The sequence below is a fragment of the Pantherophis guttatus genome, chromosome 2 (assembly GCF_059756535.1).
Source record: "Pantherophis guttatus breed Tessera chromosome 2, ASM5975653v1, whole genome shotgun sequence".
NCBI lineage: Eukaryota > Metazoa > Chordata > Lepidosauria > Squamata > Colubridae > Pantherophis > Pantherophis guttatus.
In genome coordinates, this window is record NC_142064.1 from 275,919,103 (window position 1) to 275,944,291 (window position 25,189).

General features: G+C 45.0%; 2 protein-coding genes across 5 annotated transcripts; both read left to right on the plus strand.

Annotated features, from left to right (window-relative positions):
- The first annotated feature begins 187 nt into the window (after positions 1-187).
- On the plus strand, positions 188-10,288 carry LOC117668270 (uncharacterized). Its single transcript, XM_034422045.3, has 4 exons — positions 188-456; positions 3,438-3,569; positions 4,358-4,484; positions 8,140-10,288. The coding sequence occupies exons 2-4, from the start codon at positions 3,438-3,440 to the stop codon at positions 9,423-9,425; spliced, it is 1,545 nt and encodes a 514-aa protein (XP_034277936.2). The 5' UTR covers positions 188-456; the 3' UTR covers positions 9,426-10,288.
- A 2,879-nt stretch (positions 10,289-13,167) lies between these two features.
- LOC117668264 (uncharacterized) lies at positions 13,168-21,800 on the plus strand. 4 transcript variants are annotated; one of them, XM_087884498.1, is made up of 4 exons: positions 13,168-13,397; positions 15,999-16,142; positions 17,164-17,290; positions 19,554-21,800. In XM_087884498.1, exons 2-4 carry the CDS (start codon positions 15,999-16,001, stop codon positions 21,383-21,385), a joined length of 2,103 nt encoding a protein of 700 aa, XP_087740624.1. In that variant the 5' UTR covers positions 13,168-13,397; the 3' UTR covers positions 21,386-21,800. The 4 variants fall into 4 exon arrangements, with proteins under 4 accessions (XP_087740624.1, XP_087740623.1, XP_087740622.1 ...); XM_087884497.1 differs by lacking the exon at positions 13,168-13,397 and adding an exon at positions 13,420-13,711; XM_087884496.1 differs by lacking the exon at positions 13,168-13,397 and adding an exon at positions 15,041-15,397.
- Positions 21,801-25,189: the final 3,389 nt, after the last annotated feature.

Below are 25,189 nucleotides of genomic sequence, written 5' to 3' on the forward strand. Positions count from 1 at the left end.
AGCTCCCTTAACATCTGTTTGACTCAAGCAACAGAAATGCGGGGCTCCGTTATGGTCGTAAGTCGAGGAGGACCTGCGGTCGCCTTCGGCCTCAAAAGAGTTGTAAAATTAAGGGAGGCTGGCCTCTCTAGGAACAAGCGCTCTCTCGCCCGCACTCCGAAGGCTCGCGGAGGAGACGGGTCGCTGCGGCGGGAGCGGAGTAAGAGGAAGCGAGTGGCGGCTGCGTTTTTCCTAGAGCGCCTCCGCAAGGAAGAGGTACTTTCGTTTTCTCTCCCGGGAAAGCTGGGAAGGTGGTGGTGAGTGGGTGATTTCCCCCCCCCCGCCCCCTTAAAAAAGGGGGAGGGAGCCCAGCGCGGGCTGCCTGGTTCAGCTCCTCCCTTTCTTCCCCTGGGGAAAATCTCCGCTGGATCTTCTCCTCCGTGCGTGCCGCGATCCGAGGAGCTTCGTAAGCGGGAGGTAAGAGGGAGCTTTGGCCGCTTCTGGGCGGGTCGAGGGTAGGGAGGTTTTGTAGGAAAGGGCCCGTCCTTCTGTGCTGGGACCTGGGAAGAGAAGCCAGGGCTGGCCACGGGTTTGTATAACACAAAGAGTTCCCAAACTTGGCAGCTTTTAAGACTTGTGGACTTCAACTCCCAGAATTCTCCAGCCAGCATAGCTGGCTGGAGAATTCTGGGAGTTGAAGTCCACAAGTCTTAAAGCTGCCAAGTTTGAAGACCTCTGGTGTAACGCTACGTGGGGAAGACTTGGGGGGAGACAGCAGGAAAAAACCACAGCCGTGGGAACGATGAGATAACAGAGTTGTAAGGGACCTTCGAGGTCCTCTAGTCCAACCCCCTGCTCTGGAAACCCTGTACCACTTCAGACCAATGGGTTGTCCAGTCTCTTCTTTAAAACTTCCAGTTTTGGAGCATTCACAACTTCTGGAGGCATGTGGCTCCACTGATTAAATAAATAAATAAATAAATTGTCATTGAACGTGTATACACAGTATACCCATACAACAAAATTCACTTAACACCCAAAGACCCAGGTCCATCCCCAAACACACTCCCACCCACCACAATTCAGGTTTACAGGTAGTCCTCGATTTACAACGGCGGTTCAGAGCTGTGGTGGCGCAGTGGTTAAAAGTATTCCAGGGCTAAACTCACTGCTCACTTTTTTAGTTTTTTAGCTTTTTAGTTCTTAATCTGTCAATGGGTTTTAATTCGAATTGTTTTAAATTTGGGCCAAAGTATGTAATTCTTTTAATAATTTTAAATTTTGTATTGGTATGTGTTTTAGTTCTGGCTGTTCACCGCCCTGAGTCCACTAGGAGAAGGGCGATATACAAATTGAATTAAATAATTAAATAAATAAATAAATACATACATACATACATACATACATACATACATACATACATACATACTGCTCACTGCCAGGAGTTTGATTCTGACCGGCTCAAGGTTGACTTCAGCCTTCCATCCTTCCGACGGGTCGGTAAAATGAGGACCCAGATTGTTGTGGGGCAAGAGGCTGACTCTGTAAACCGCTTAGAGAGAGCAGTAAAGCACTGTAAAGCGGTATATAAGTCTTAAGGGCTATTGCTGTTTGGTGACCGTTCGAAGTTACAACAGCATTGGGGGAAAAAAGGTGACTTATGACCATTTTTCACACTTAGGGCCATTGCAGTATCTCCACAGTCACGTAGTTTACATTCAAATGCTTTGACAACTGGCTCACGATGACAGTTGCGGTGTCCCATGCGTGACCATATTTTGCGAACTTCTGACGAGCCAAGTCAACGGGGAAAGCGGATTTGCTTAACAACTGTGTGACTAATATAATAACTACAGTGATTCGCTTAACAAATGCAGCAAGAAAAGTCGTGGAGGGGACAAAAGTCGCTTAACAGATTTCTCACTTAGCAACCTAAATGCTGGGCTCGATTGTGGTCCTAATTCGACGGCTACCTGTAATTGTTCTAACTGTCAGGAAATTTCTCCTTAGTTCTAAGTTGCTTCTCTCCTTGATTTCCACCCATTGCTTCTTCTCCTGCCCTCAGTGGCTTTGGAGAATAACTTGACTCCTCTTCTTTGTGGCAACCCCTGAGATATTGGAACACTGCTTTCATGTCTCCCCTAGTCCTTCTTTTCATTAAACTAGACATACCCAGTTCCTGCAACCGTTCTTCATATGTTTTAGCCTCCAGTTCCCTAATCATCTCTGTTGCTCTTCTCTGCACTCTTTCTAGAGTCTCCACATCTTTTTTACATCGTGGCGACCAAAACTGGATGCAGTTTTCCAAGTGTGGCCTTACCAAGGCATTATAAACTGGTATTAACACTTCATGTGACCTTGATTCTATCCCTCTGTTGATGCAACCTAGAACTGTGTTGGCTTTTTTGGCAGCTGCTGCACACTGCTGGCTCATATTTAAATGGTTGTCCACTAGGACTCCAAGATCCCGCTTATAAGAGATAAGAAGCTGCTTAACCCCAGCAGGGAACCTTCACTGATTTCTTTGGCTCAAAAGGCAACGGGAAGAGGGAGGCTGTCCAGGTAGTCCTCAATTTACAACAGTTCATTTAGTGACCGAAGTTACAACGGCACTGAAAAAAGGGACTGAGGACCGTTTTTCACACTTACCACCGTTGCAGCATCCCCACGATCACAGGATCACAATTCAGATGCTTTGGCAACTTGACTCATATTTATGACGGTTGCAGTGTCCCGGGGTCATGCGATGATCTTTTACGACCTTCTGACAAGCGAAGTTAATGGGGAAGCCGGATTCATTTAACAAACTTGTTACTATTTTAACAACTGCGGTGATTCGCTTAACAAATGTGGCAAGGAAAGTTGCAAAATGAGGCACAACTGAATGAATGTCTCACTTAGCAACATAAATTCTGAGCTCGATTGTGGTCGTAAGTCAAGGGCTACCTGTATTCCAAAAGGAAGAAGGGGAATCCCAGGGGAATTAATTGGCATCTCCTCCGAGGGATATATGTCACTGCGTTTTTGTATTTACCAGATGAGCTCTTATTTTTGAACTTTCAGACTTACTGTAGCTTGCCAAGTTCTTATCAGTAAGCTAACTGCGCATGTCCACATTCCTCCACTTTCTTCTATCTTTCTTTGTTCTCCGGCCAAGAGAGGTGGCTGGGAAAGCTTTGCCAAGATTAATTAATTAGCTAGTGGGATGTTTTATTTTCTTTATAACAAATAAATGAGTTTTTCTTAGAAAATATATCTTCAGGTTTATTTTCTTAAAGTATACTTCAAGGAAGGTCACGATCCATTCTCTTAATCAAGGTGCAATTTACCCAAAAGCAGAATGGGATTAATTGCCACCCTGACAATATAAAATGGCCCAGCTTTGGGACCAGAGAAGAATCCCCTCGTTGCAATATTCATTTTAACTTTTGTTTTTTCTGTGATTCTGGCTATTTCAGATGCAGGAGCCATTGGTGAAGACATTCTTGGTAACTCCTGAAGTCAGAGGAGGTTTTTTCCATCCATCTATGGATCAGCTATTGGAAAATACTGATCAAAGTCCTCTTTGCAGTAGATCAGCAACCGCTCAGGTAGGATAATTTCATGAGAACAAGGAAACATTTGGGAGTCTGCTTTCAGCATGAGATTCAGGATTGAATGGGCTGATCTTGCTTTCAAGATGGTTATTTAAGTGCAAGGTATTGAGAAATCGAATAGAATATAGACGAATATAGAAGAACAGAGTTGGAAGGGATCTTGGAGGTTTTCTAGTCCAACCCCCTGCTCAGGCAGGAAATCCTATACCATTTCAGACAAATGGTTGTCCAATCTCTTCTTAAAAACTTCCAGCATGGGAGCATTCACAACTTCTGGATCTTCCAGCTCTATTCTGATTCTAAGCACTCTGTTATCTGCATCTAGAACTGTTAGGAAGGGGCTGTCTTCGCCCTCTTTCTCTCACATAAGATATCTGGACCGAATTGTCTCTCCTTCCTCTGGAATGTTCCCACTCCCTCCTGGAAATCCATCCCACCTACATTCCATCACAAAGAACGCCTTGCTATCTTAGGGATGTGCATACAGAGGAATCAGCTCTTTTGTTTCTTCACTTTCATTAACATATTAGTAGGAGTATTCATAACCGGTCAAAACAAAAAAGTTAATCACATTAGATTTAAATTGTGATCGGATTTAATAATAATAATAATAGGTGAAATTTGAAATCTTGGGAGAGGCAACCATAAAACCTGATAATAGATCAGATCCAAAAAAAGGAGTATTTTCCTTCTTGCAAAATTTAACTTTTAGGATATTGGAAAACTGGGAGAGAACTTTCTGGGATGTCTGTCTGTTAAGGAAAGTTTCCTTTGACTTTCAGGGCTCAATAACCTTTGAGGAGGTGGCTGTGTATTTCACGGCGGATGAGTGGGAGCTGCTAGATCCCAGCCAGAAAGTTTTATACGGAGAAGTCATGCTGGAGAATTCTAGGAATGTGGCCGATCTGGGTAAGGACTTGTTTTGTTCTGAATTCAGGGATTTGTGGAAAGTCTATCGCAGTGATGGCTAACCTTTTTGCCGCGCGGGTGGTTATGGGTGCAACTCGTTATGCCCATGTGACACCCCTCCTGCGCAAGCTGCACTGGCTCCCAGTGGTCTTCCGGGTGCAATTCAAGGTGTTGGTTACCATCTTTAAAGCGCTCCATGGTATAGGACCCGGGTACCTTCGAGACCGTCTTCTGCCACCAATAGCCTCCCACCGACCAGTTTGCTCCCACAGAGAGGGTCTCCTCCGGGTGCCATCGGCCAAGTTATGTCGGCTGGCGACACCCAGGGGGAGGGCCTTCTCTGTGGGAGCCCCAGCCCTGTGGAATGAACTGCCCCTAGAAATACGTAAGATCTCCGACCTCCGGGTGTTTCGCTGCGCACTGAAGACCCTGTTGTTCCGCCAGGCAGGGCTATCAACATAATAATTTTAAATTGGGGTATTTTAAATTTTTTGGGGTTTTAAATCTGAGCCAATTTATTTAATTATTTTAAATTTTAATTGCTGTTTTGTCTGTGTTTTTAAATAGGCTGTACACCGCCCTGAGTCCTTCGGGAGAAGGGCGGTATAGAAATAAAATTATTATTATTATTATTATTATTATTATTATTATTATTATTATTATTATTAGTGGGGGGAGCACGGGGAGATCGCCCACATCCATGCCCACACCCATAATTCAATGCACCCCGCCCCTGTGCCCCCCTCCCCGCTTTTAGCACATGATGGCACAGTGAGCCCAGTAGGCCCATTTTTCACCCTCCCCAGGTGAAAAACACCTCCAGAGGCTTTCTAGAAGCCTGGGGAGGGCGAAAACGGCCTTCCCCACCCCCCCCCCGGAGGCCCTCCAGAGGCCGGAAACAACCCATTTCCCAACTTCCGGTGGGACTGGAAGGCCCAAAAATCAGCTGGCCAGTGCACGCATGCACGCTGGAGCTGAGCTACGGCAACGCTCACGTGCCCACTGATATGGCTCCGTGTGCCACCTGTGGCACCCGTGCCATAGGTTCGCCATCACTGGTCTATCGCCATAAGTGCTCGAAAGCATCTTCTAGCTCAATGATGGCGAACCTTTTAGGCACCAAGTGCCCAAACTGCGTGCATGCATGCCCAAACTGAAAGATGCGTGTGAGCATACAAATGCACGGACATGCATATGCGCATGTGCTGACATGCGCATGCATGGACATGCGCAGAGATGCACATGCGCAGAGATGTGCAGCAGAGACCCGAAGACCAGCTGGCCGGCATCCCAACACCGGAAGCGCGGCAAGAGGTAAGATCTTTTTCTTTTGTGAGCTTCTGTTTCGTCATTTGCAAGGAAACAGAAGCTCACAAAAGAAACACCACAGAAATCTGACCTGGGGCAGCGGCGCGAGTGCCAGCAGAGAGGGCTCTGCGTGCCACTTCTGTTTCGCCATCATGGTTCTAGCTAGAAGAAGGACATTCTGTTTTTGTTTTTGTTTTCCTAACATCAAAGTAAATACAGGCAAAAGTTGGCTGATGCTTCACAGGAACCTTTCTCAACTGAGCTTTTGTTGTGATTCGATTGAAGAGCAGATAACCTGAACAACTTTAGGTGGAGACGATACTGCCCTGAATGTCTATGGAGATTTCTCATTCATCCAGGTCATGGTTGTCCCGAAGGTGCTTTTTTTAAGAGGCAACTAGACTTTCTTGTTTTTCTTTGAAGCAGTTACCCTGTTTCCCCTAAAATTTATTTATTTATTATTTATTTATTAGTCCAATTTATATGCCGCCCTTCTCCGTAGACTCAGGGCGGCTTACAATGTATTATAGCAATAGCTTGCATACTTTTATGTATATACCTGCTTATTAGGGCTTTCACCCCCCCCCAAGCGGTGTTGTTCTATACAAAGCTGGCTTATTGCCCCCACAATCCGGGTCCTCAATTTACCTACTTCGAAATGATGGAAGATTGAGTCAATCTTGAGCCTGGTGAGATTTGAACTCGCACTAATTGCAGGCAGCTGGCAGCTAAGTGCTAGCACTTAACAGCACTTAGTCCGCTGCACCACCGAGGCTCCCTGATAAGCCTCCCCCTGATAATAAGCCCTCCCCGAAAATATTTAAACACAGAGCTGGAAATCAGGTAAAACGGCAAGAGGAGCCCCATCTTGCTCCACGCACCCCAAAATAATAAGACCTTCCCGAAAATAAGGCCAACCGCTTATTTCAGGCGTTATAGTCCAACCCCCTGCTTAGGCCGGAAACCCTATACCAGTGATGGCTAACCTTTTTGCCATTACGTGCCAAAAGCGGGGGTAGTGGGGAGTGATTGCATGTGCGCCTGCCCACACCCATAATTCAATGCGCCCCGTCGCCTCATGCATGCACACATGACCCCCCTGCTCTCCCCCCACTTTTGGCACATGATGGCACGGTGGGCCCGGTAGGCCCATTTTTTTTGCCTTCCCCAGGCTCCAGAGCCTTTCTAGGAGCCTGGGGAAGGCGAAAACAGTCTTTCCCACCCCTCCGCCCCCCCGGACGCCCTCCAGAGGCCTGGAAACAGCCCGTTTCCCGACTTCCAGTGGGCCCGGAAGGCCCAAAAATCAGCTGGCCAGCACTGGACTGAGGTAGGGCAACGCTCGCGTGCCCACAGATATGGCTCCATGTGCCACCTGTGGCACCCGTGCCATAGGTTCACCATCACGGCCCTATACCATTTCAGACAAATGGCTATCCAACATCTTAAAAACTTCCAGTGTTGGAGCATTCACAACTTCTGGAATTTGTTAATATATTCCTAATAAATAATGCTTATTAGACATAACTAATACATAGCATAACTATTTCAAAGTTGGGCATCTCAGGAGTCCACCTCCTCTAAGGCTATTTCTTATTTTTTTCCATTTTGATCTTGATTCCCCCTTCGTTCTTGGTGTTTCAAGGCTTTGGACAACCAAAAAGCAGAGATTTTTCACACACACACAAAAATTAAAGTGGGGAAGAGATAAAAACATACCGTATTTTTTGGAGTATAAGACGCACCTTAGTTTTTGGGGAGGAAAATAAGAAAAAAGCTGATTGGCAGGTGGATCAGCCTCCCGTAATACCCCCAATCAGCTGTTCCCAGAGATGAATTTTAACAACAGGTTCCTTGGTTGTGAGCTGTGTGCCTTGCTTTTTTTTTTTTTTTTTTTTGCTTTTTTTTCTGCTTCTGAAACATCTGAAACTGTTTCAGAAAAAACTTTTTTTCCTGCTTCTGAAAGCCTCCGAAACAGAGCTTCAGAAAAAAAAAGCCTCTGAAGCTCTGTTTGGGGGCTTCTTTTTTGAAGCTTCGTTTCTGATGCTTTTTTTCAGCCTCTGAAACCTCCATTTGAGAAGCCGGGCGGGGCTACATTCGGAGTATAAAACGCACCCAGATTTTTACCCTCTTTTTTGGAGGGAAAAGGTCCGTTTTATACTCTGAAAAATACGGTAAATGTCTCAGCCAGAACCCTAAATAAAATGAAAGTTTGGTTTCTTTTCTTAGGCACACAAACAGGAAATCAGCAAAATTTGAAGATAATAACATCTGCAGTACTTTTCCTTCATGAGCAATTACTGAGATTTTTTTTTTCTTCCTCCCTTCCCCCCTGCTTTCTTCAAATCAGCTTATGGGCAGGAGAATGAGAACTACGAGCACCCTGCAATATTACAATTGATCAAGTTTGAAGAAGGGATGCTCAGACATCAAGACACACTTCAAAAGGGTATGAAAAGTTGCATAAGAAACGGAGGGAAGACGTCTTCTGATCCTAGTGTGGTCCGTAGCCTCCAAACCCAGGAAGTTCACCAAGGAGAAGAAAAGGGAGAATATTTCATATGTGTCAAAGGAGACAAAGAAAACTCTGATTTCACTCAATATTGTGCAACCCAGACCGAAGAGGAACAATATGAATATCAAGAGGATGGGCGAAGTATCAGCTCTGCCTCCTACCTGGCCTTACATCGCCCGTCGTACGCCAAAGAGACACCACGTGCGCTGATAAATTGTGAGGGAAATTTCAGTTTCGGTAGTCGCGTAATTTCCCACAAAGAAGAGAAGCCGTATGAGCGTGGAGCGGATTTCAGTATGAAACAGTTACTTATTTTGCCCCCCCAAAATACCCTAAGGGAGAAACCTTATAAATGTCTGAGGTGTGAAAAGACGTTCAGTCAGAGAAGTAACCTCGTCATACATGAACGCACCCACACAGGGGAGAAACCGTACGTGTGCCCGGTGTGTGGAAGAGGATTCAGTCAGAGCGGTCACCTTAAAACGCACCAACGATCCCACACGGGGGAGAAACCGTACATGTGCAAGGAATGCGGGAAAAGCTTCAGCTGCAGCAGTTATTTTATTTGCCATAAAAGGATTCACACAGGGGAGAAGCCGTATAAATGTCTGGAGTGCGGAAAGGACTTTAACTGTAGCAGTCGTCTCTCCTCTCATAAAAGAAAGCACACCGGAGAGAAGCCATATCAATGCACGGAGTGCGGAAAGAGGTTTTCCTATAAGGACGGCCTGATGAGACACCAACGCACCCACACTGGGGAGAAGCCGTATACATGCCTGATGTGTGGAAAGACGTTCAGTGGACGATCTGAGCACAGAAGCCACGAAAGGATCCACACAGGGGAGAAACCCTACAGGTGCGTCGAGTGTGGGAACAGCTTCCGTAAGTACAGTAATTTCATTCGCCACAAAATGGTCCATACAGGAGAAAAACCGTACAAATGCCCGGAGTGCGGGAAAAGCTTCACTCAGAATGCGAATCTTATCAAACACAAAAGAATTCACGCGGGAGAAAAACCATATAAATGCGCCGACAGTGGGAAAAAACTCAACCAGTCAAATCATCTTTTGCAACGCGAATCCACAACAGAGAAACCAAAACTCGGCAGCTTTCCTCTCTAATATTTTCTTCTAAAAATGGGATCCTCTTGGGGGAAACTGTAGAAATATGGGGTCTGTGGAGAAATATTCAATTGGAAGAATAGACTTCTCAGACCTAAAGGAAACCACATGGGCCAACCTTAAAAGTGGCCAGAGAGAGAGAAAAGATTCAAATGGCCCTTTGAGTTTAGGCCCTTATTTCCCATCAAAGATTTTATTTTGGGAGGAAGACCTCAAGTACATACTCTTGACTATCGGGACTGGCCCTAAAGACATTTAAACATGACTTTAGATGAGCTTCGTGGATCATAAATGTGTGGAATGTAGAAAGGATTGATCCATGCAGGAAAAATTGTATCAAGAGATGGAACAATTTTAATGTCATCTTGAATCCCAGAAAAGTTCCACTTGGGAGAAAACATATATATATATATATTTATATTTTCTCCCAGATGGAATTTTGGTATATATATAGATATAGATATAGATATTATGGAAAGGGTATATACCATATATGTCCGGATGTGTCTTTCTATATATTTTAGTTAAGTCTTCACCAAAGACACATCCAGACATTGTTAGGCCATGAATGAAGGTCTAACATGAAGAAGGTTAACAGGGTTTATCAATTAAGTCCCATGAAAACAAATTGAGGCTGGTGGGAAATGTTTAGCCTTGTAAAAAAACGTCCAAGAGCGATATAAAAGTATTTGATGAGGTGTCCCACAGAAGAAGGGAAAACTTTGTCCAGGATTGTCCCACAGTGCAGAATAAGCGTGGCAGAATCCAGATGAATGCTACACAAATGTCATGATAATAATGTAAAACTGATCAATACACAAATACCTCAACAGCCTCCAACCTTAATAAAGACAGATATACACCTCCTTCTCTCCAAAATCTTACTTTTAGCCAACTCGTCTAAAATTTGGCTAGAGTTCTTCCTTAATGTAATTGTTGAATTTATTTGGGCTTCTTTTTCTCCTTTCCAGTGGAACATGCTATTTTCTGGGGCTGTATCTTTTGTAAAAGTATAGATGATTTTCCTTCTCTTTGGTATCCTGATTCTCCAGGCATAAGTGAGATGCTTCTATCCATAACTCATTAAATGATAGAGTTTATTTGCCATCCCTTCCATCTGGTCAAAGCCATGCTGTAAGTTTGCGATACCGGTGGCTCTTGCCCAGTTGTGGTTTGATATGCCTTGTCTAGTTTTGGGGTTTCTTCTGCTGCTGCTTCTTTTTTTTTTTATCCCTCTTGCTCTGAGAAATATGTTAATCATTGCTTTTTGTTTCACTGACACATTCTTGGCAGGTGTCTAGAGAGATTCTCAGTCATCCAGGTCATGGTTGTCTCAAAAGTGCTTTTTCAAGAGGCAACTGGACTTTTTTGTTTGAAGAACGCTTTGCTTCTCATCCAAGAAGAATCCGTTCATTCTTGGATGAAGAAGTTTCTTGGACAAGAAGCAAAACGTCTTCAAAGAAAAGCAAGGAAGTCCAGTTGTCTCTTGAAAAAGCATCTTTGGGACATTCTTGAGAAGTGTTCTCTGTTTAGACCAGGGGTGTCAAACTCAATTTCATTGAGGGCCGCATCAGGGTTGTGGTTGACCTCAAAGTGGGGGGGGGGCTGACTCGATTGGTGTGGCTAACTGGGTGGGCATGGCCAGCTTGACACCACTGCCCAAACTGCTGGCATGTTTCCTCTTCGCACTGGGTAGACCGGGCCGAAGGGACATGGGCCATCTCCTTACATTTTCCAGGATGGCCGGATCCGACCACATCACAGGCCAGATGTAGCCACGGGCCCTATGTTTGACACCCCTGGTTTAGACCAAGGGCATATGCTGTGGGAGAAAGGGTAAGAGGGCAGGAAAACATCCCTGATTAAAATTGTAGGGATGTTGTGATGACACTGCCATTTACAAGATGGAGGACAAGGAAGCAGCATTGCTTCTCACAAGCAGGAGCTTCCTAACTGAAGGACTGAAAGAAGAGTTGCCATAATTTCTTATTTCAGGAAGATGCTTTAGCTCTTCTGCTGGAATAGTGAGAAGCTGGGGGGGGGTGGGGGAGGCTGGTAAAGGGGATTGCTGTTTTCTCATGTAGCTTTCCCTAAAAAGTCCACGTCTGTGTGTGTCAAGTACAGGTAGTCCTCGACTTACAACAGTTCATTCAGTTGACGGTTCCAAGTTACGACAACGCTGAAAAAAGCGACTCGTGACCGTTTTTCACACTTACGACTGTTGCAGCATCCCCGTGGTCATGTGATCGAAATTGAAATGCTTGGCAACTGACTCATATTTATGACAGATGCAGTGTCCTGGGGTCGTGGGATTTCCTCCTTTTGCGACCTTCTGACCAGCATCTCCAATAGGGAAGCCAGATTCACTTAACAACCGGGGTACTAACTTATCAACTGCAATGATTCACTTTAACTGCACTAGTGCGAAAGGGGGCAAATGGGGCAAAGCTAGCTTCACAAACATCTCACTTAACCACAGGAATGTTGGGCTCCGTTGTGGTTGTAAGTCGAGGACTAGCTGTGCTGGGGATCCTCTTTTTAAAGATGCAAAAGGAGCCCAAAGAATCAAATAGAGACAGTCCTCGACTTACAACAGTTCATTTAGTGACCATTCAAAGTTACAACAGCACTGAAAAATGTGACTTGTGATCACTTTTCACACTTTAAGACCGCTGCGGCATCTCTGTGGTCATGTGATTTACATGCTTACAACTGGTTCATATTTACGACGGTTGCAGTGTTCTGGGGTCACGCGATCCCCTTTTGCAACCATCCGACAAGCAAAGTCAATAGGGGAAGCCTGATTCACTTAACAACCGGGGTTACTAACTTCACCCCTGTGGTGATTCACTTTAACAAAGGTGGGGCAAAACGGGTCAACAAAGCTGACTTGACGACCGTCTGAGCGAGCCACAGGAACGGTGGGCTCCGTTGTGGTCGCAAGTCGAGGACTAGCTGTGCTGGGGATCCTCTCTTTAAAGATGCGGAAGGAGCCCAAAGAATCAAATACAGGTAGTCCTCGACTTACAACAGTTCATTTAGTGACCAAAGTTACAACGGCACTGAAAAATGTAGAGTCTTGGTAGTACAGTGGTCTAAGGCACCCTGTTATTAAGCTGGTTATTAAGACCAGCTGCCTGCAATTACTGCAGGTTTGAATCTCGCCAAGGCTCAAGGTTGACTCAGCCTTCCATCCTTTCTAAGGTAGGTGAAATGAGGACCCAGTTTGTGGGGGCAATAAGCTGACTTTGTATAAATATACAAAAGTATGAAGGCTATTGCTTAGCGCAGTGTTTCCCAAACTTGACCCTTTGAAGATGTATGGACGTCAACTCCCAGAATTCCTCAACCAGGCATACTGGTTGGGGAATTCTGGGAATTGAAGTCCATGCATCTTAAAATAGCCAAGTTTGGGAAACACTGGCTTAGCGCATTGTAAGCCGCCCTGACTCCCCGGAGAAGGGCGGCATATAAATCAATTTTTTTAAAAAATGTGACTTATGACCACTTTTCCCACACGTCTGTGAGCGAGCCACAGGAACGGTGGGCTCCCCTGTGGTCGCAAGTCGAGGACTAGCTCCTCTCTTTCCAAAGACCCAAAGAATACAAAACTGGCATTATAGCGGGAGAGGGACGGAGCATGCGCGAGAGAGCTTTGACGCGCAGGGGGGCTCCTTCGGGAAAGAGGCGGAAGGGAAGGGGGGGCGTTTTAAAGGGGAGGGAGGCTGTCGGAGCGATGCCACTCTAGGAAGGAGCGCTCTCTCGCCCGTAGTCCTCCCGGAGGAGGGGCGGGGCCGGGGGCGTTTCTCCCGGAGTGGATTCCCGGGAATCAGTGCCAGCGGCGCTTCCTCGGATCCAGATCGGCTGGGAAAGCGCGATCCCGCTTTTTTTCTCCGGGAAGAAAGGAGGCGGCGGGGAAGAGGAATCCGGAGCGGGGCGGCTGAGCGTCCGGAGGCTGGCCAGGCAGGAGAGGTGCGGCGGGGCAGGAGGAGGTCGGGAGCAAGCGCCGTTTTGGGCTCCCGGGAGTCGATCTGCAGCCGAATGCAGCAGCTTCGCCCCGGCTGGCTGAAGCCCCGAGAGGAGGAGGAGGAGGAGGGATCCTGGTGGGGCTGCTGCTCCCGGAGATGGCGGGCTGGACGGAGAACTGCTCCCGGGCGGCGGTCCTAGCCGGAGGCTTCCCGCTCAGCTCTCCTCGGGCCCAGATAGGGAGGTGGCGGCGGCGACAAGGGAAGGGAATATCCCTTCCCGGGAGGAAAATCCACTTCCCTTACCCGGCTCAGATGCAGGTCGGATCAATAGAAGATGCTCTGGATTCCCCTCCCAGTTTCAGTCCCAGAATCCTGTTTTCCCACCCAGATTGTCGATAGTCCTCGATTTACAACATTTAGTGTAAATCGTTCATGTAGTGACCGTTCAAAGTTGCAACGGAAGGTGAGGGTCTCTCCTTTCCTGGGAGGAAGATCCAGTTCCCTTGCCCCCAGCTCAGATGCAGGTCCTATCAAGAGAAGATGCCGTGGTTTCCCTCCAATTTCAGTCCCAGGATTCTCTTTGCTCGTCCAAATTAGAGGTAGTCCTCGATTTACAGCAAATCATTTAGTGGCCGTTTGAAATTACAACAGAAAGTGAGGGTCTCTCCTTTCCTGGGAGGAAGATTCAGTTCCCTTGCCCCCAGCTCAGATGCAGGTCCTATCAAGAGAAGATGCCGTGGTTTCCCTCCAATTTCAGTCCCAGGGTTCTCTTTGCTCGTCCAAGTTAGAGTAGTCTTTGTTGATTTACAACAATTCATTTAGTGACCGTTCAAAGTTGCAACGGAAGGTGAGGGTCTCTCTTTTCCTGGGAGGAAGATCCAGTTCCCTTGCCTGGCTCAGATGCAGGTCCTATCAAGAGAAGATGCCGTGGTTTCCCTCCAATTTCAGTCCCAGGGTTCTCTTTGCTCCTCCAAGTTAGAGGTAGTCCTCGATTTACAGCAAATCATTTAGTGGCCGTTTGAAATTACAACAGAAAGTGAGGGTCTCTCCTTTCCTGGGAGGAAGATTCAGTTCCCTTGCCCCCAGCTCAGATGCAGGTCCTATCAAGAGAAAGAGAAGATGCCGTGGTTTCCCTCCAATTTCAGTCCCAGGGTTCTCTTTGCTCCTCCAAGTTAGAGGTAGTCCTCGATTTACAACAGTTCATTTAGTGACTGTTTGAAATTACAACAGAAAGTGAGGGTCTCTCCTTTCCTGGGAGGAAGATTCAGTTCCCTTGCCCCCAGCTCAGATGCAGGTCCTATCAAGAGAAAGAGAAGATGCCGTGGTTTCCCTCCAATTTCAGTCCCAGGGTTCTCTTTGCTCGTCCAAATTAGAGGTAGTCCTCGATTTACAGCAAATCATTTAGTGGCCGTTTGAAATTACAACAGAAAGTGAGGGTCTCTCCTTTCCTGGGAGGAAGATTCAGTTCCCTTGCCCCCAGCTCAGATGCAGGTCCTATCAAGAGAAGATGCCGTGGTTTCCCTCCAATTTCAGTCCCAGGGTTCTCTTTGCTCGTCCAAGTTAGAGGTAGTCTTTGTTGATTTACAACAATTCATTTAGTGACCGTTTGAAATTACAACAGAAAGTGAGGGTCTCTCCTTTCCTGGGAGGAAGATCCAGTTCCCTTGCCCTGCTCAAAGGCCAATAGACAATGTTCTGGTTTCCCTCCACTTTCAGCCCCAGAGTTCTGGTTCCCATCCAGATTATTCCACGGGAAGAAGGGAAATGCCAAGAGAAATAGCATCTCCAATTATGGATGTCACTGTTTTTGGAGACACAAATGCAAGTTGTAACAATAGAAGAGACTTTGGTTTCCCTCCACTTTCAGCCCCAAAGTTCTGGTTCCCCTCCAGATTATTCCACAGGAGGAAGAGGGAATCCCAAGGGAATTTCCATCTCCCAACTATGGATATAACAAGGTCCTCCTTTGGAGACACAAATGCCAGATTAACTACCAGATTACAGGTAGTCCTCGATTAACAATCGTTCCTTTAAGTGACCGTTCGAAGTGACGATGGCACTGGGAAAGAAGTGATTTATGACCGTTTTTCACAGTTAATGACTGTTGTGGCAACCTCGTGGTCACATGATTGTCAGTCCCAGAGGTGCTTTCCCCCATCCAGATTATTCCACAGGATGGAGAAGTATCCGAAGGGAATTTGCATCGCCAACGATGGATATAAGGTTGACTCCGCCTTCTGCCCTTCCTAGTTCGGTAAAATGAGGACCCAGATTGTTGGGGGCAACAGGCTGACTCTGTAAACCGCTTAGAGAGGGCTGTGAAGCGGTATATAAGTCTATTGCTTTAATAGTTATTGCTATTTCTTAGCAGGGGCATAATAAGATATTCATAGCAAGAATTCCTCCATCATTGATTCCTAAAGTTCGGAACATCCTTGATCTTTTAGTCTAGAGGCCCCGAAATGTTTCGGGACCAGGGACCAGTTCCATGTATATTGCTATATAATGTGGTCCATTTGGGTTGTGATGGGAGAGAAGAATCCCCTTCATCCTATGTTCAGTTGTTTTAATTTAATTTAATTATTTTTCTGTCTGTTAATTTCAGATGCAGGAGCCTCTGAAGCAGTCAGTCTTGGTAACTCCTGAAGGAAGAGAAGGTCTCTCCCATCCCTCCCCTATGAAGCAGCTATGGGGAAGCATCTCTGAGGAGGATCAAAATCCTCGTCGTCATGGATCAGCTACAGCTCAGGTAAGGAAGCTTTAGAAGAACAGGGAAACATTTTGGGATCTGGTTCTGTCATGAGACTCAACGCAGATAAGGAAGTCAAGTGTTGAGATCAGGATTCATTGGCACGCTCCTGTTTCCAAGTTAGCTGTTAAAGGGCAACATACTGAGAAGCTGAATATATCCGTGGAATCACTTGTAACGTTTGCGGATTTTTGTGCCTTAAAACAAACGCCTCGCAACGTTAGGCATGTGCGAGAAGAAGAATCAGCTCTAATAATAATAATAATAATAATAATAATAATAATAATAATAATAATAATAATAATAATAATAATAATAATAATAATAATTTTATTTCTATACCGCCCTTCTCCCGAAGGACTCAGGGCGGTGTACAGCGAGTTTAAAAACACAAGACACAACAATAATTAAAAATTAAAATAATTAAATAGATTTGGCTGATTTAAAACTCTAAAAATTAAAATGCCCCAATTTAAAATTATTATATTGACAGCCCTGTCTGGCGGAACAACAAGGTCTTCAATGCGCAGCGGAACACCCGGAGGTCGGAGATCTTGCGTATTTCCGGGGGCCGTTCATTCCACAGGGCTGGGGCTCCCACAGAGAAGGCCCTCCCCCTGGGTGTCGCCAGCCGACATAACTTGGCTGATGGCACCCTGAGGAGACCCTCTCTGTGGGAACGGACTGGTCGGTGGGAGGCTATTGGTGGCAGAAGACGGTCTCAAAGGTACCCGGGTCCTATGCCATTGTGTATTCACTATTATTAATACAGTATATTAGTTAGGAGTACTCACAAAACAACCAGAGAAACCTATTTATATCAAGAGAACAGCATTAACATTAAATTCTAATCAGATTAAGTGGTACATATGAAATCTTTGGAAAGGCAGCCATAAAACCTGGTATCATGTCTGAAAGAGGAGCATTATTCTCTCTTGCAAAACTCATTTTTAGGATGTTGGAAAATCTGGGAGAGAACATTCTGGAGTCTCTGTTAAGGAATGTTTCGTTTGACTTTTAGGATTCGGTGTCCTTCGAGGATGTGGCTGTGTATTTCACGGAGGAGGAGTGGGCGCTGCTGGATCCCAGCCAGAGAGCCTTGCATGGGGAAGTCATGCTGGAGAATTTTAGGAATGTGGCCGCTCTGGGTAAGGCTCCACTTTGCTGTGGGTTCAAATAATTGTGGAAATTGTTTGTTATCCTTGTGGTGAGATTTATTTATTTATTTATTTAATTGGATTTCTATACCGCCCTACTCCCGAAGGACTCAGGGCGGTGAACAGCCACAGAATAAAACCCATAAATACAAAAATTTAAAATAGAATAAAAACGAATTAAATAATTTGGCTGAGGCAAATTTAAAATACCCCATAATTTAAAAACAAATTAAAATTTACATTTAAAAAGGGGAGAAGATTTAGGCCAGGCCAGCTTGATGAAATAAAAAAGTCTTAAGCGCGCGATGGAAGGTGCGCAGATCCGGGATCCTCCGTATCTCCGGGGGGAGCTCGTTCCAGATCGTAGGTGCCCCCACAGAGAAGGCTGTCCCCCTAGGGGCCGCCAGTCGACATTGTTTGGCCGGCGGTACCCGGAGATGACACCTTTTAGCTAGAAAAAGGGCATTCTATCAAGAGCCTTGATAGTACAGGGGTTTAGTGCACCCTGTAATTAACACAGCTGCCTGCAATTTCTGCAGGTTCGAATCTCTCCAAGGCTCAAGGTTGACTCAGCCTTCCATCCTTTCTAAGGTAGGTGAAATGAGGACCCAGTTTGTGGGGGCAATAAGCTGACTTTGTATAAAACATACAAAAGTATGAAGGCTATTGCTTAACGCATTGTAAGCCGCCCTGAGTCTCCGGAGAAGGGCGGCATATAAATCAAATTAAAAAAAAAAATAAAAAAATTCTGGCCCTTTTTATTTCTAAGATCAAAATAAATTTAGGTAGAAGTTGATACTAGAGACCTTACCGGATTGGCAGCCTGGAATGAGGGGAGGGGGAGGGGGGAAAAGAGAGGATGATTTTGTGACATGTGTGTCTGTATGCGCTTGCACGAGCGCCCACAACATTTGCAGCAACACGAGCATGAGTGGGGCCATGAGCACCCGCGAGAAGGCTTGCACACGTGGGGCTGTGAGTGCCCATGACGCTTGCACAAGTGGATCCATCATGAGATTCACACGAGTGGGCCATCCTCTCACGCGGCCCAGTGGCAATTGGTCCGCGGTCTGGTAGTGGGCCACGGACCACAGGTTGGAGACCCCTGCTTTACGGGACCTTTATTATTTGAGGAAGATTGTAGCTTCTTTCTGATCTGATTGTAGAGCAGGTAACCCAAACAGCTTCAGGAGAGGAAAGTTTGAGTTTATTTAGATTTATATACCGCCCTACTCCCGAAGGACTCAGGGCGGTGAACAGCCAAAGATAAAACAGATACAATATAAAATTAAAAAAAAAAAAACAATTTAAAAACATATTAAATAAATTTGGCCCATACTAATTAAAATACCCCTGTTTTTTAGGAAACAAATTAAAATTAAAATTGAACAATTAAAAAGAGTTAGGCCAGCCCCGCTTGTTGGAATAAAAAAGTCCTGAGGGCACGGCGGAAAGTCGGTAAATCCGGGATCCTCCGTATCTCCAGGGGGAGCTTGTTCCAAAGGGCAGGTGCCCCCACAGAGAAGGCTCTCCCCCTGGGGGCCGCCAGTTGACACTGTTTGGCCGACTGCACCCTGAGGAGCCCCTCTCTGTGGGAGCGTACTGGCTGGTGAGAGGCTACCATTAGCAGAAGGCGGTCTCGTAAGTACCCAGGTCCTAAGCCATGGAGCGCTCTAAAGGTGGTAACCCAGTACAGAAAGTACTGACCTGAATGTCTCTTGACATCTGTTCTTTACAATCCCCCAGTTTCTTAGGTTGTCTGAAAATCAGTGATGGTTTTCATACTGGCTGTTATGTCAAAGGGCCTTTCTTTTGGCTCTGAGTAAATAATGTTTAAACTTCCCTCAAGGCTGAGAATAAGTGGCGTTTTTTCCCTTGAGTGCTTCAGCCCAAGATAGTTGTATAGGCTACTGTTAAGAGAAGGTGCTGTCTGGAAACTACGATTTCAAGAATGTAAGTAGCAGTGAATCCGGTTTGTACTTTAAACCGTTATGCCATGACTACACAAGCAATTTAAATTCATATTTTAACATTTCTGCAGTGATACCACATGCATTGGCAGTTTAGCATCTTCTCAGCATTCATATGGCATTTAAAGGAAATGATGAATTTAGTGTTTTCTAGGTATACATAGACGAAACCAGCAAAAAATTGTTTATGTGAGAAACAATGTTTGCAGCACTTTTTGTTCATGAACAAGTTATAAGACTTACTTTTTTTTTTCTTTTTGTGGCTTTTTCTTCCTTCAAATCAGCTTATGGACAAGAGCACGAGAACTACAGGGAGCAAATGATCAAGTCGCTTGTAGATCAAGAACCATCACAAGGGATTAAGAAAATCTGTAAAGTGAGCGGAGGGGAGGAATCTCCTGCATACAATGAAGTCCTTTATCTCCGAACCCGGGAAGTTGACCAACAAGAAGAAGAGGGAAAATATGTCACATGTGGCAAAGGAAACAAAGATAATTCTGATTTCATTAAATATTCTGTAACCCAGACCGAAGAACAACAATATGAATATCAAGAGGATGGGCAAAGAATTAGCTCTACTCCCTACCTTGATTTTCATCGCCCATCGTACATCCAAGAGACACCATATGCATTTATAAATTGTGAGGAGAATTTCAATTTCAGTCATATAATTTCCCATAAAGAGGAGAAACCATATGAGCGTAGAGTGAATTTCAGTAAGAAACAATTACGTATTTTACCCCCAAAAATTCCCCCAAGGGACAAACCTTATGAATGTCTGAGGTGTGAAAAGACATTTGCCCAGAGAGGAAATTTGATCATCCATGAACGGACACACACAGGGGAGAAACCGTATGTATGCCTGGTGTGTGGACGAAGATTCAGTCAAAGCGGTCACCTTACGAGACACCAACGATTACACACGGGGGAGAAACCATATACGTGCTTGCAGTGTGGAAGGCAGTTCAGTGGACGTTCAAATCTGGTGAAGCACATAAAGAGCCACACGGAGGAGAAACCGTACATATGTACGGTATGTGGAAAGAGCTTCCGCGACAACAGTGTCCTCGTTTGCCACACAAGGACCCACACAGGAGAAAAACCATTCAAGTGCCCGGAGTGCGGGAAGAATTTCAGGAGAAGCTGTCACCTTGTGGAACACAAGAGGATCCATACAGGAGAGAAACCCTACCAATGTTTGGAGTGCGGAAAAAACTTCAGTCAGAAAAGCAACCTCTTGCAACATAAACGAATTCACACTGGGGAAAAACCCTATACGTGCCCAGAATGTGGAAAGAGTTTCAATCAGAGCAGTCAATTTATTTGCCATAAAAGGATTCACACGGGAGAAAAACCATACCGATGCATGGAGTGTGGGAAAAGGTTCGGTCACAACGGTAGCCTTTTGCAGCATAAAAAAATTCACACGGGAGAAAATCCCTATAAATGCGCAGAGTGCGGGAAATGCTTCAATCAGAACTATAAGCTTTTGCAACACCAACGGATTCACACGGGGGAGAAGCCGTACCAGTGCAAGGAGTGTGGAAGGAGTTTCAGTTGCAGTAGTGACTTGATTTGTCATAAAAGGATTCACACGGGAGAGAAACCATATAAATGCCTGGAGTGTGGAAAGGGTTTTAATAAAAGCAGTCGGCTTACGTCGCATCGAAGAAAACACACAGGAGAGAAGCCATATAAATGCAGAGAGTGCGGAAAGAGATTTTCCTATAGGGATTGCCTCACAAGACATCAACGAACCCACACGGGGGAGAAACCGTATAAATGCTTGAAATGCGGAAAGAAATTCGGTGGACGTTCAGGTCTCAGAATCCACGTCAGAATCCACACGGGGGAGAAACCCTACAGGTGCACAGACTGCGAAAAGAGCTTCTGTAAATACAGTAATTTCCTTTGCCATAAAAGGATCCACACAGGAGAAAAACCGTACAAATGCACAGAGTGCGGAAAGAGCTTCACGCAGAACGCGAACCTCGTCAAACACAAAAGAATCCACACGGGAGAGAAACCCTACAAATGCGCAGACTGCGGGAAAAGCTTCAACCAGACCAATCACCTTTCTCAGCACGAAAGAATCCACACCCGAGAAAAGCCGTAAGACCGAAGCTTTCCTTCCAAATCTTTTCTCGTGAAAAAAGGACCCCTATGGGAAAAAAATAATAGAAGTAGGTGTACTGTGGAGAAATGTTCAGTCAGAGGAGTAACATGATTAGGCCTAAAAGAAACCATGTGGGAGAATAAAAATATCCACTGGGAGAAAAGATTCAAATAGCCCTTTGAATTTAGGCCCTTATTTTCCTGTAAGAGATCTTATTTCTTGGGAGAAACGCCTCACATATGTACAAACTCTGAATACCAGGACTGACCCTAAACCCACAACAATGTGAGTTTGGATGAACTGCATTAATTAATTACAAATGTTTTCATAATAGTGTGAAACTGACCGATAACACAAATACCTCAATGAACTCCAATTTTAATAAAGGCTAATACCCACTTCCTCATCCCCACAAGCCTATTTTACCTAATTATTCAAAAAATTGGCTAGAGTTCTCTCTTAATGTAATTATTGAAGAATCTATTTGGAATGAGTTTTTTAACCTCTTTCTCTTGGAACATGCTACTTTCTGGGGCTGTATCTTTTGTAAAATTATAGATAATTTTCCCTCTTTTCTTTTATCCTCGATCTCCAGGTGTAAATGAGATGTTTTTATCCATGGTCCGTGGTGCTGTATTGGTTAGAGTCAGTGGTGGGTTCCTCCCGGTTCGGCCAAGCCGATAGCGGTGACGATATGACATCACCGAACCGGTTCTCTTTGTTCGGGAGCTGGGCCCTCCCTCCCCCCAATTCTTACCTTTTATTTGGCCCCACCCCCAATCTATTCCTGCCTCTCGAGTCCCAGCTGATCGGCTAGAAAGAAAAAAAACTGTTAAAACTCTTGCCATGGGGCTTCAAAGGGCCGCCCTACAGCTGATCAGTGTTAAAAGGCAGTGTGGTGGTAGACCGGTGTCTCCAAAAATAAATGGGTAGACCTGTGCCTCCAAAAACAAATGAGTAGACCGGTACAGCTCTGCAAGCAGTTAAAAGCGTGGTAAACCAGTACCTCTTCTAAATCCTAAAGAATTGTCACATGACCATCAAGCCAAGCCCACAAAATAAGCCACGCCCACAGAACCGGTAGTAAAAAGTTTTAGAACCCACCCCTGGTTAGAGTGCAGTACTGCAGGCTACTTCTGCTGACTGCCAGCTTCCTGAAATTTGGCAGTTCAAATCTCACCAAGCTCAAGGTTGACTCAGCCTTCCATCCTTCCGAGATGGGTAAAATGAGGACCCAGATTGTTGGGGGCAATATTCTGACTCTAATCTGCTTAAAGCAGTATATAAATCTAAGTGCTATTGCCATTGCTATAACTCATGAAATGACAAGGTTCATTTGCCATTGTTTCCCATCTGGTCAAAGCCAGAGACTGAAACAAGTGTCTCCACAACTCCTTATTTGGGGAAAAAGCTTTAGTTGTTCTGGAAGTAGAGGGAAGCTACTGGGGAAGAGGTTAGAAAAAAACCCGGGATTGATGTCTTATATAGATTTCCTATCAGATACATTTTAGTTCATGACTGTGCATTGAGTAGTTCCTTGTACTTTTGTCTCTTGCCATTGAATACTATATCTCCGTGATGGCGAATCTATGGCATGCATGCCCAAAGTGGCACGCGAAGTCATGTCGCTTGGCACACGCGGTCTTGCCTGTTTGTTTTCCGGGTTTCTGGTGTATATGTGCATGCGACAATCAGCTGTCCTTCGCACACGCGGCAGTGCCGAAAACCAGGGTGTGCATGCGCACCAGCCAGCTGATCGTCGGGTGTACATGTATGCTGGAACCCGGGAGTTCAGCTTTTCCGGTGCGTGGCCTGATGAGCGCACGCACGTGTGACATTTCTGCGCAATGTTTGCCATCACTGCTATATCTTATCCTATACAGGTAATCCTCGACTTACAACAGTTCATTTAGTGACTATTCAAAGTTACAACAGTACTGAAAAATGTGACACATTACCATTTTTCAAAGTTACAACCTTTGATCGTGTGATCAAAATTCAGATGCTTGACAACTGCTTCATATTTATGACCATTAACTGTACCCCAAGGTCATGTGATCCCCTTTTGCGACCTTCTGGCAAGCAAAGTCAATGGGGAAGCCGGATTTGCTTAACAACCGGGGTATTAATTTATCAACTGCAATGATTCACTTAACAACTGTGGCACGAAAGGTCACGAAATGGGGTAAAACTCACTTAACAAATGTCTCACTTAACAACGGAATTTTTGGGCTCAATTGTCGTAAGTGGAGGACTACCTGTACTAAAACCATTGATACTAACTACCCAAGTTAAAAAAAGAAACCGTTTCAATTACTTTTTTTTTTTTTTTAATTTGATTTATATGCCACTCTTCTCCGGAGACTCAGGTCGGCTTACAATGCGTTAAGCAATAGCCTTCATACTTTTGTATATTTATACAAAGTCAGCTTATTGCCCCCACAAACTGGGTCCTCATTTAACCTACCTTAGAAAGGATGGAAGGCTGAGTCAACCTTGAGCCTGGTAAGATTCGAACCTGCAGAAATTGCAGGCAGCTGTGTTAATTACAGGGTGCATTAAACCACTGTACTGCCAAGGCTCTTATTACAGTTACATATTGAAACAAAAAAAAATGTTGATGCAAATGCAGATACAGATAAATCATCAAGTATGACCACAAAACAGATCAGATTATTCTACTGCCAAGCAAGACGCTTGCTAATTGAATGGTGCCTAATTTTACAACAGTTTTGCCACAGTTGTTAAGTGAATCGCTTTTTGGATCATTGAACGCCACTTTGCACGGTCAGCTGTGTCTCCAAGGTGCAGGCTTGCGGCTTGTATATCTTCGTTGATGATGTCTTGCCATCTCTGTTTTGGATGCTCACGAGGTCGCCGGCCATTGACTTCTAGTTGCTAGGCAGTCTTGGCCACGGTGGGAGGTGCTGCTCTCTGGACATGCCCATACCAGCGGAGTCGGCCTTCTCTCATCTTCTCTATAATTGGTGCCACACCAAAACGTTGTCGAATGGTGTCATTTGTGATGTGGTCAAGAAGGGAGATGCCCGATATCCAATGGAGCATTCGCATTTCCATGGCATGGAGAGAGCTTTCGGTCCCTGTTGTTGCTGCCCAGCATTCAGTGCGATACAATGCAACAGGGCAGATGGTTGTCTTGTAAATCTTGCATTTAAAACGGATTGGCATTCATCTATCACATCACACACGGGTGAGTTCTCACCAGCGCATCCAGGCTGCATTCACCCTTGCTCGCACCTCACCATTGATGTCACCATTGCCTTGGAGATGGGAACCCAGATACTGAAAAATGCCCACCTTCTTTAGGTTTTCTCCATTGATTTGAAGTGTTCCAGGGGTAATAATAATAATAATAATAATAATAATAATAATAATAATAATAATAATAATAAGTACCGGGACTTACAAATTGAAGTTGAGCGACTGTGGAAAAAGAAATCGTGTGTTGTCCCGATTGTAATTGGAGCCCTCGGAGCAATACCCAAAGGGCTACCCCGCTATTTAGAAATTCTAAATTTGCCGGACTTGAACATTTTGACTCTACAAAAAACCACCTTACTCGGAACAGCTTACATCTTCCGACGATACCTTAACAGTTCCTAGGTCCTTGGTTAGGACTCGAGCTGCTGAGCTATTAACCAGCCTCAAAGGCTGTGAATCTCACTAAAGATTAACCAATAAATAATAATAATAATAATAATAATAATAATAATAATAATAATAATAATAATAATAATAATAATAATAATTTTATTTCTATACCGCCCTTCTCCCAAAGGACTC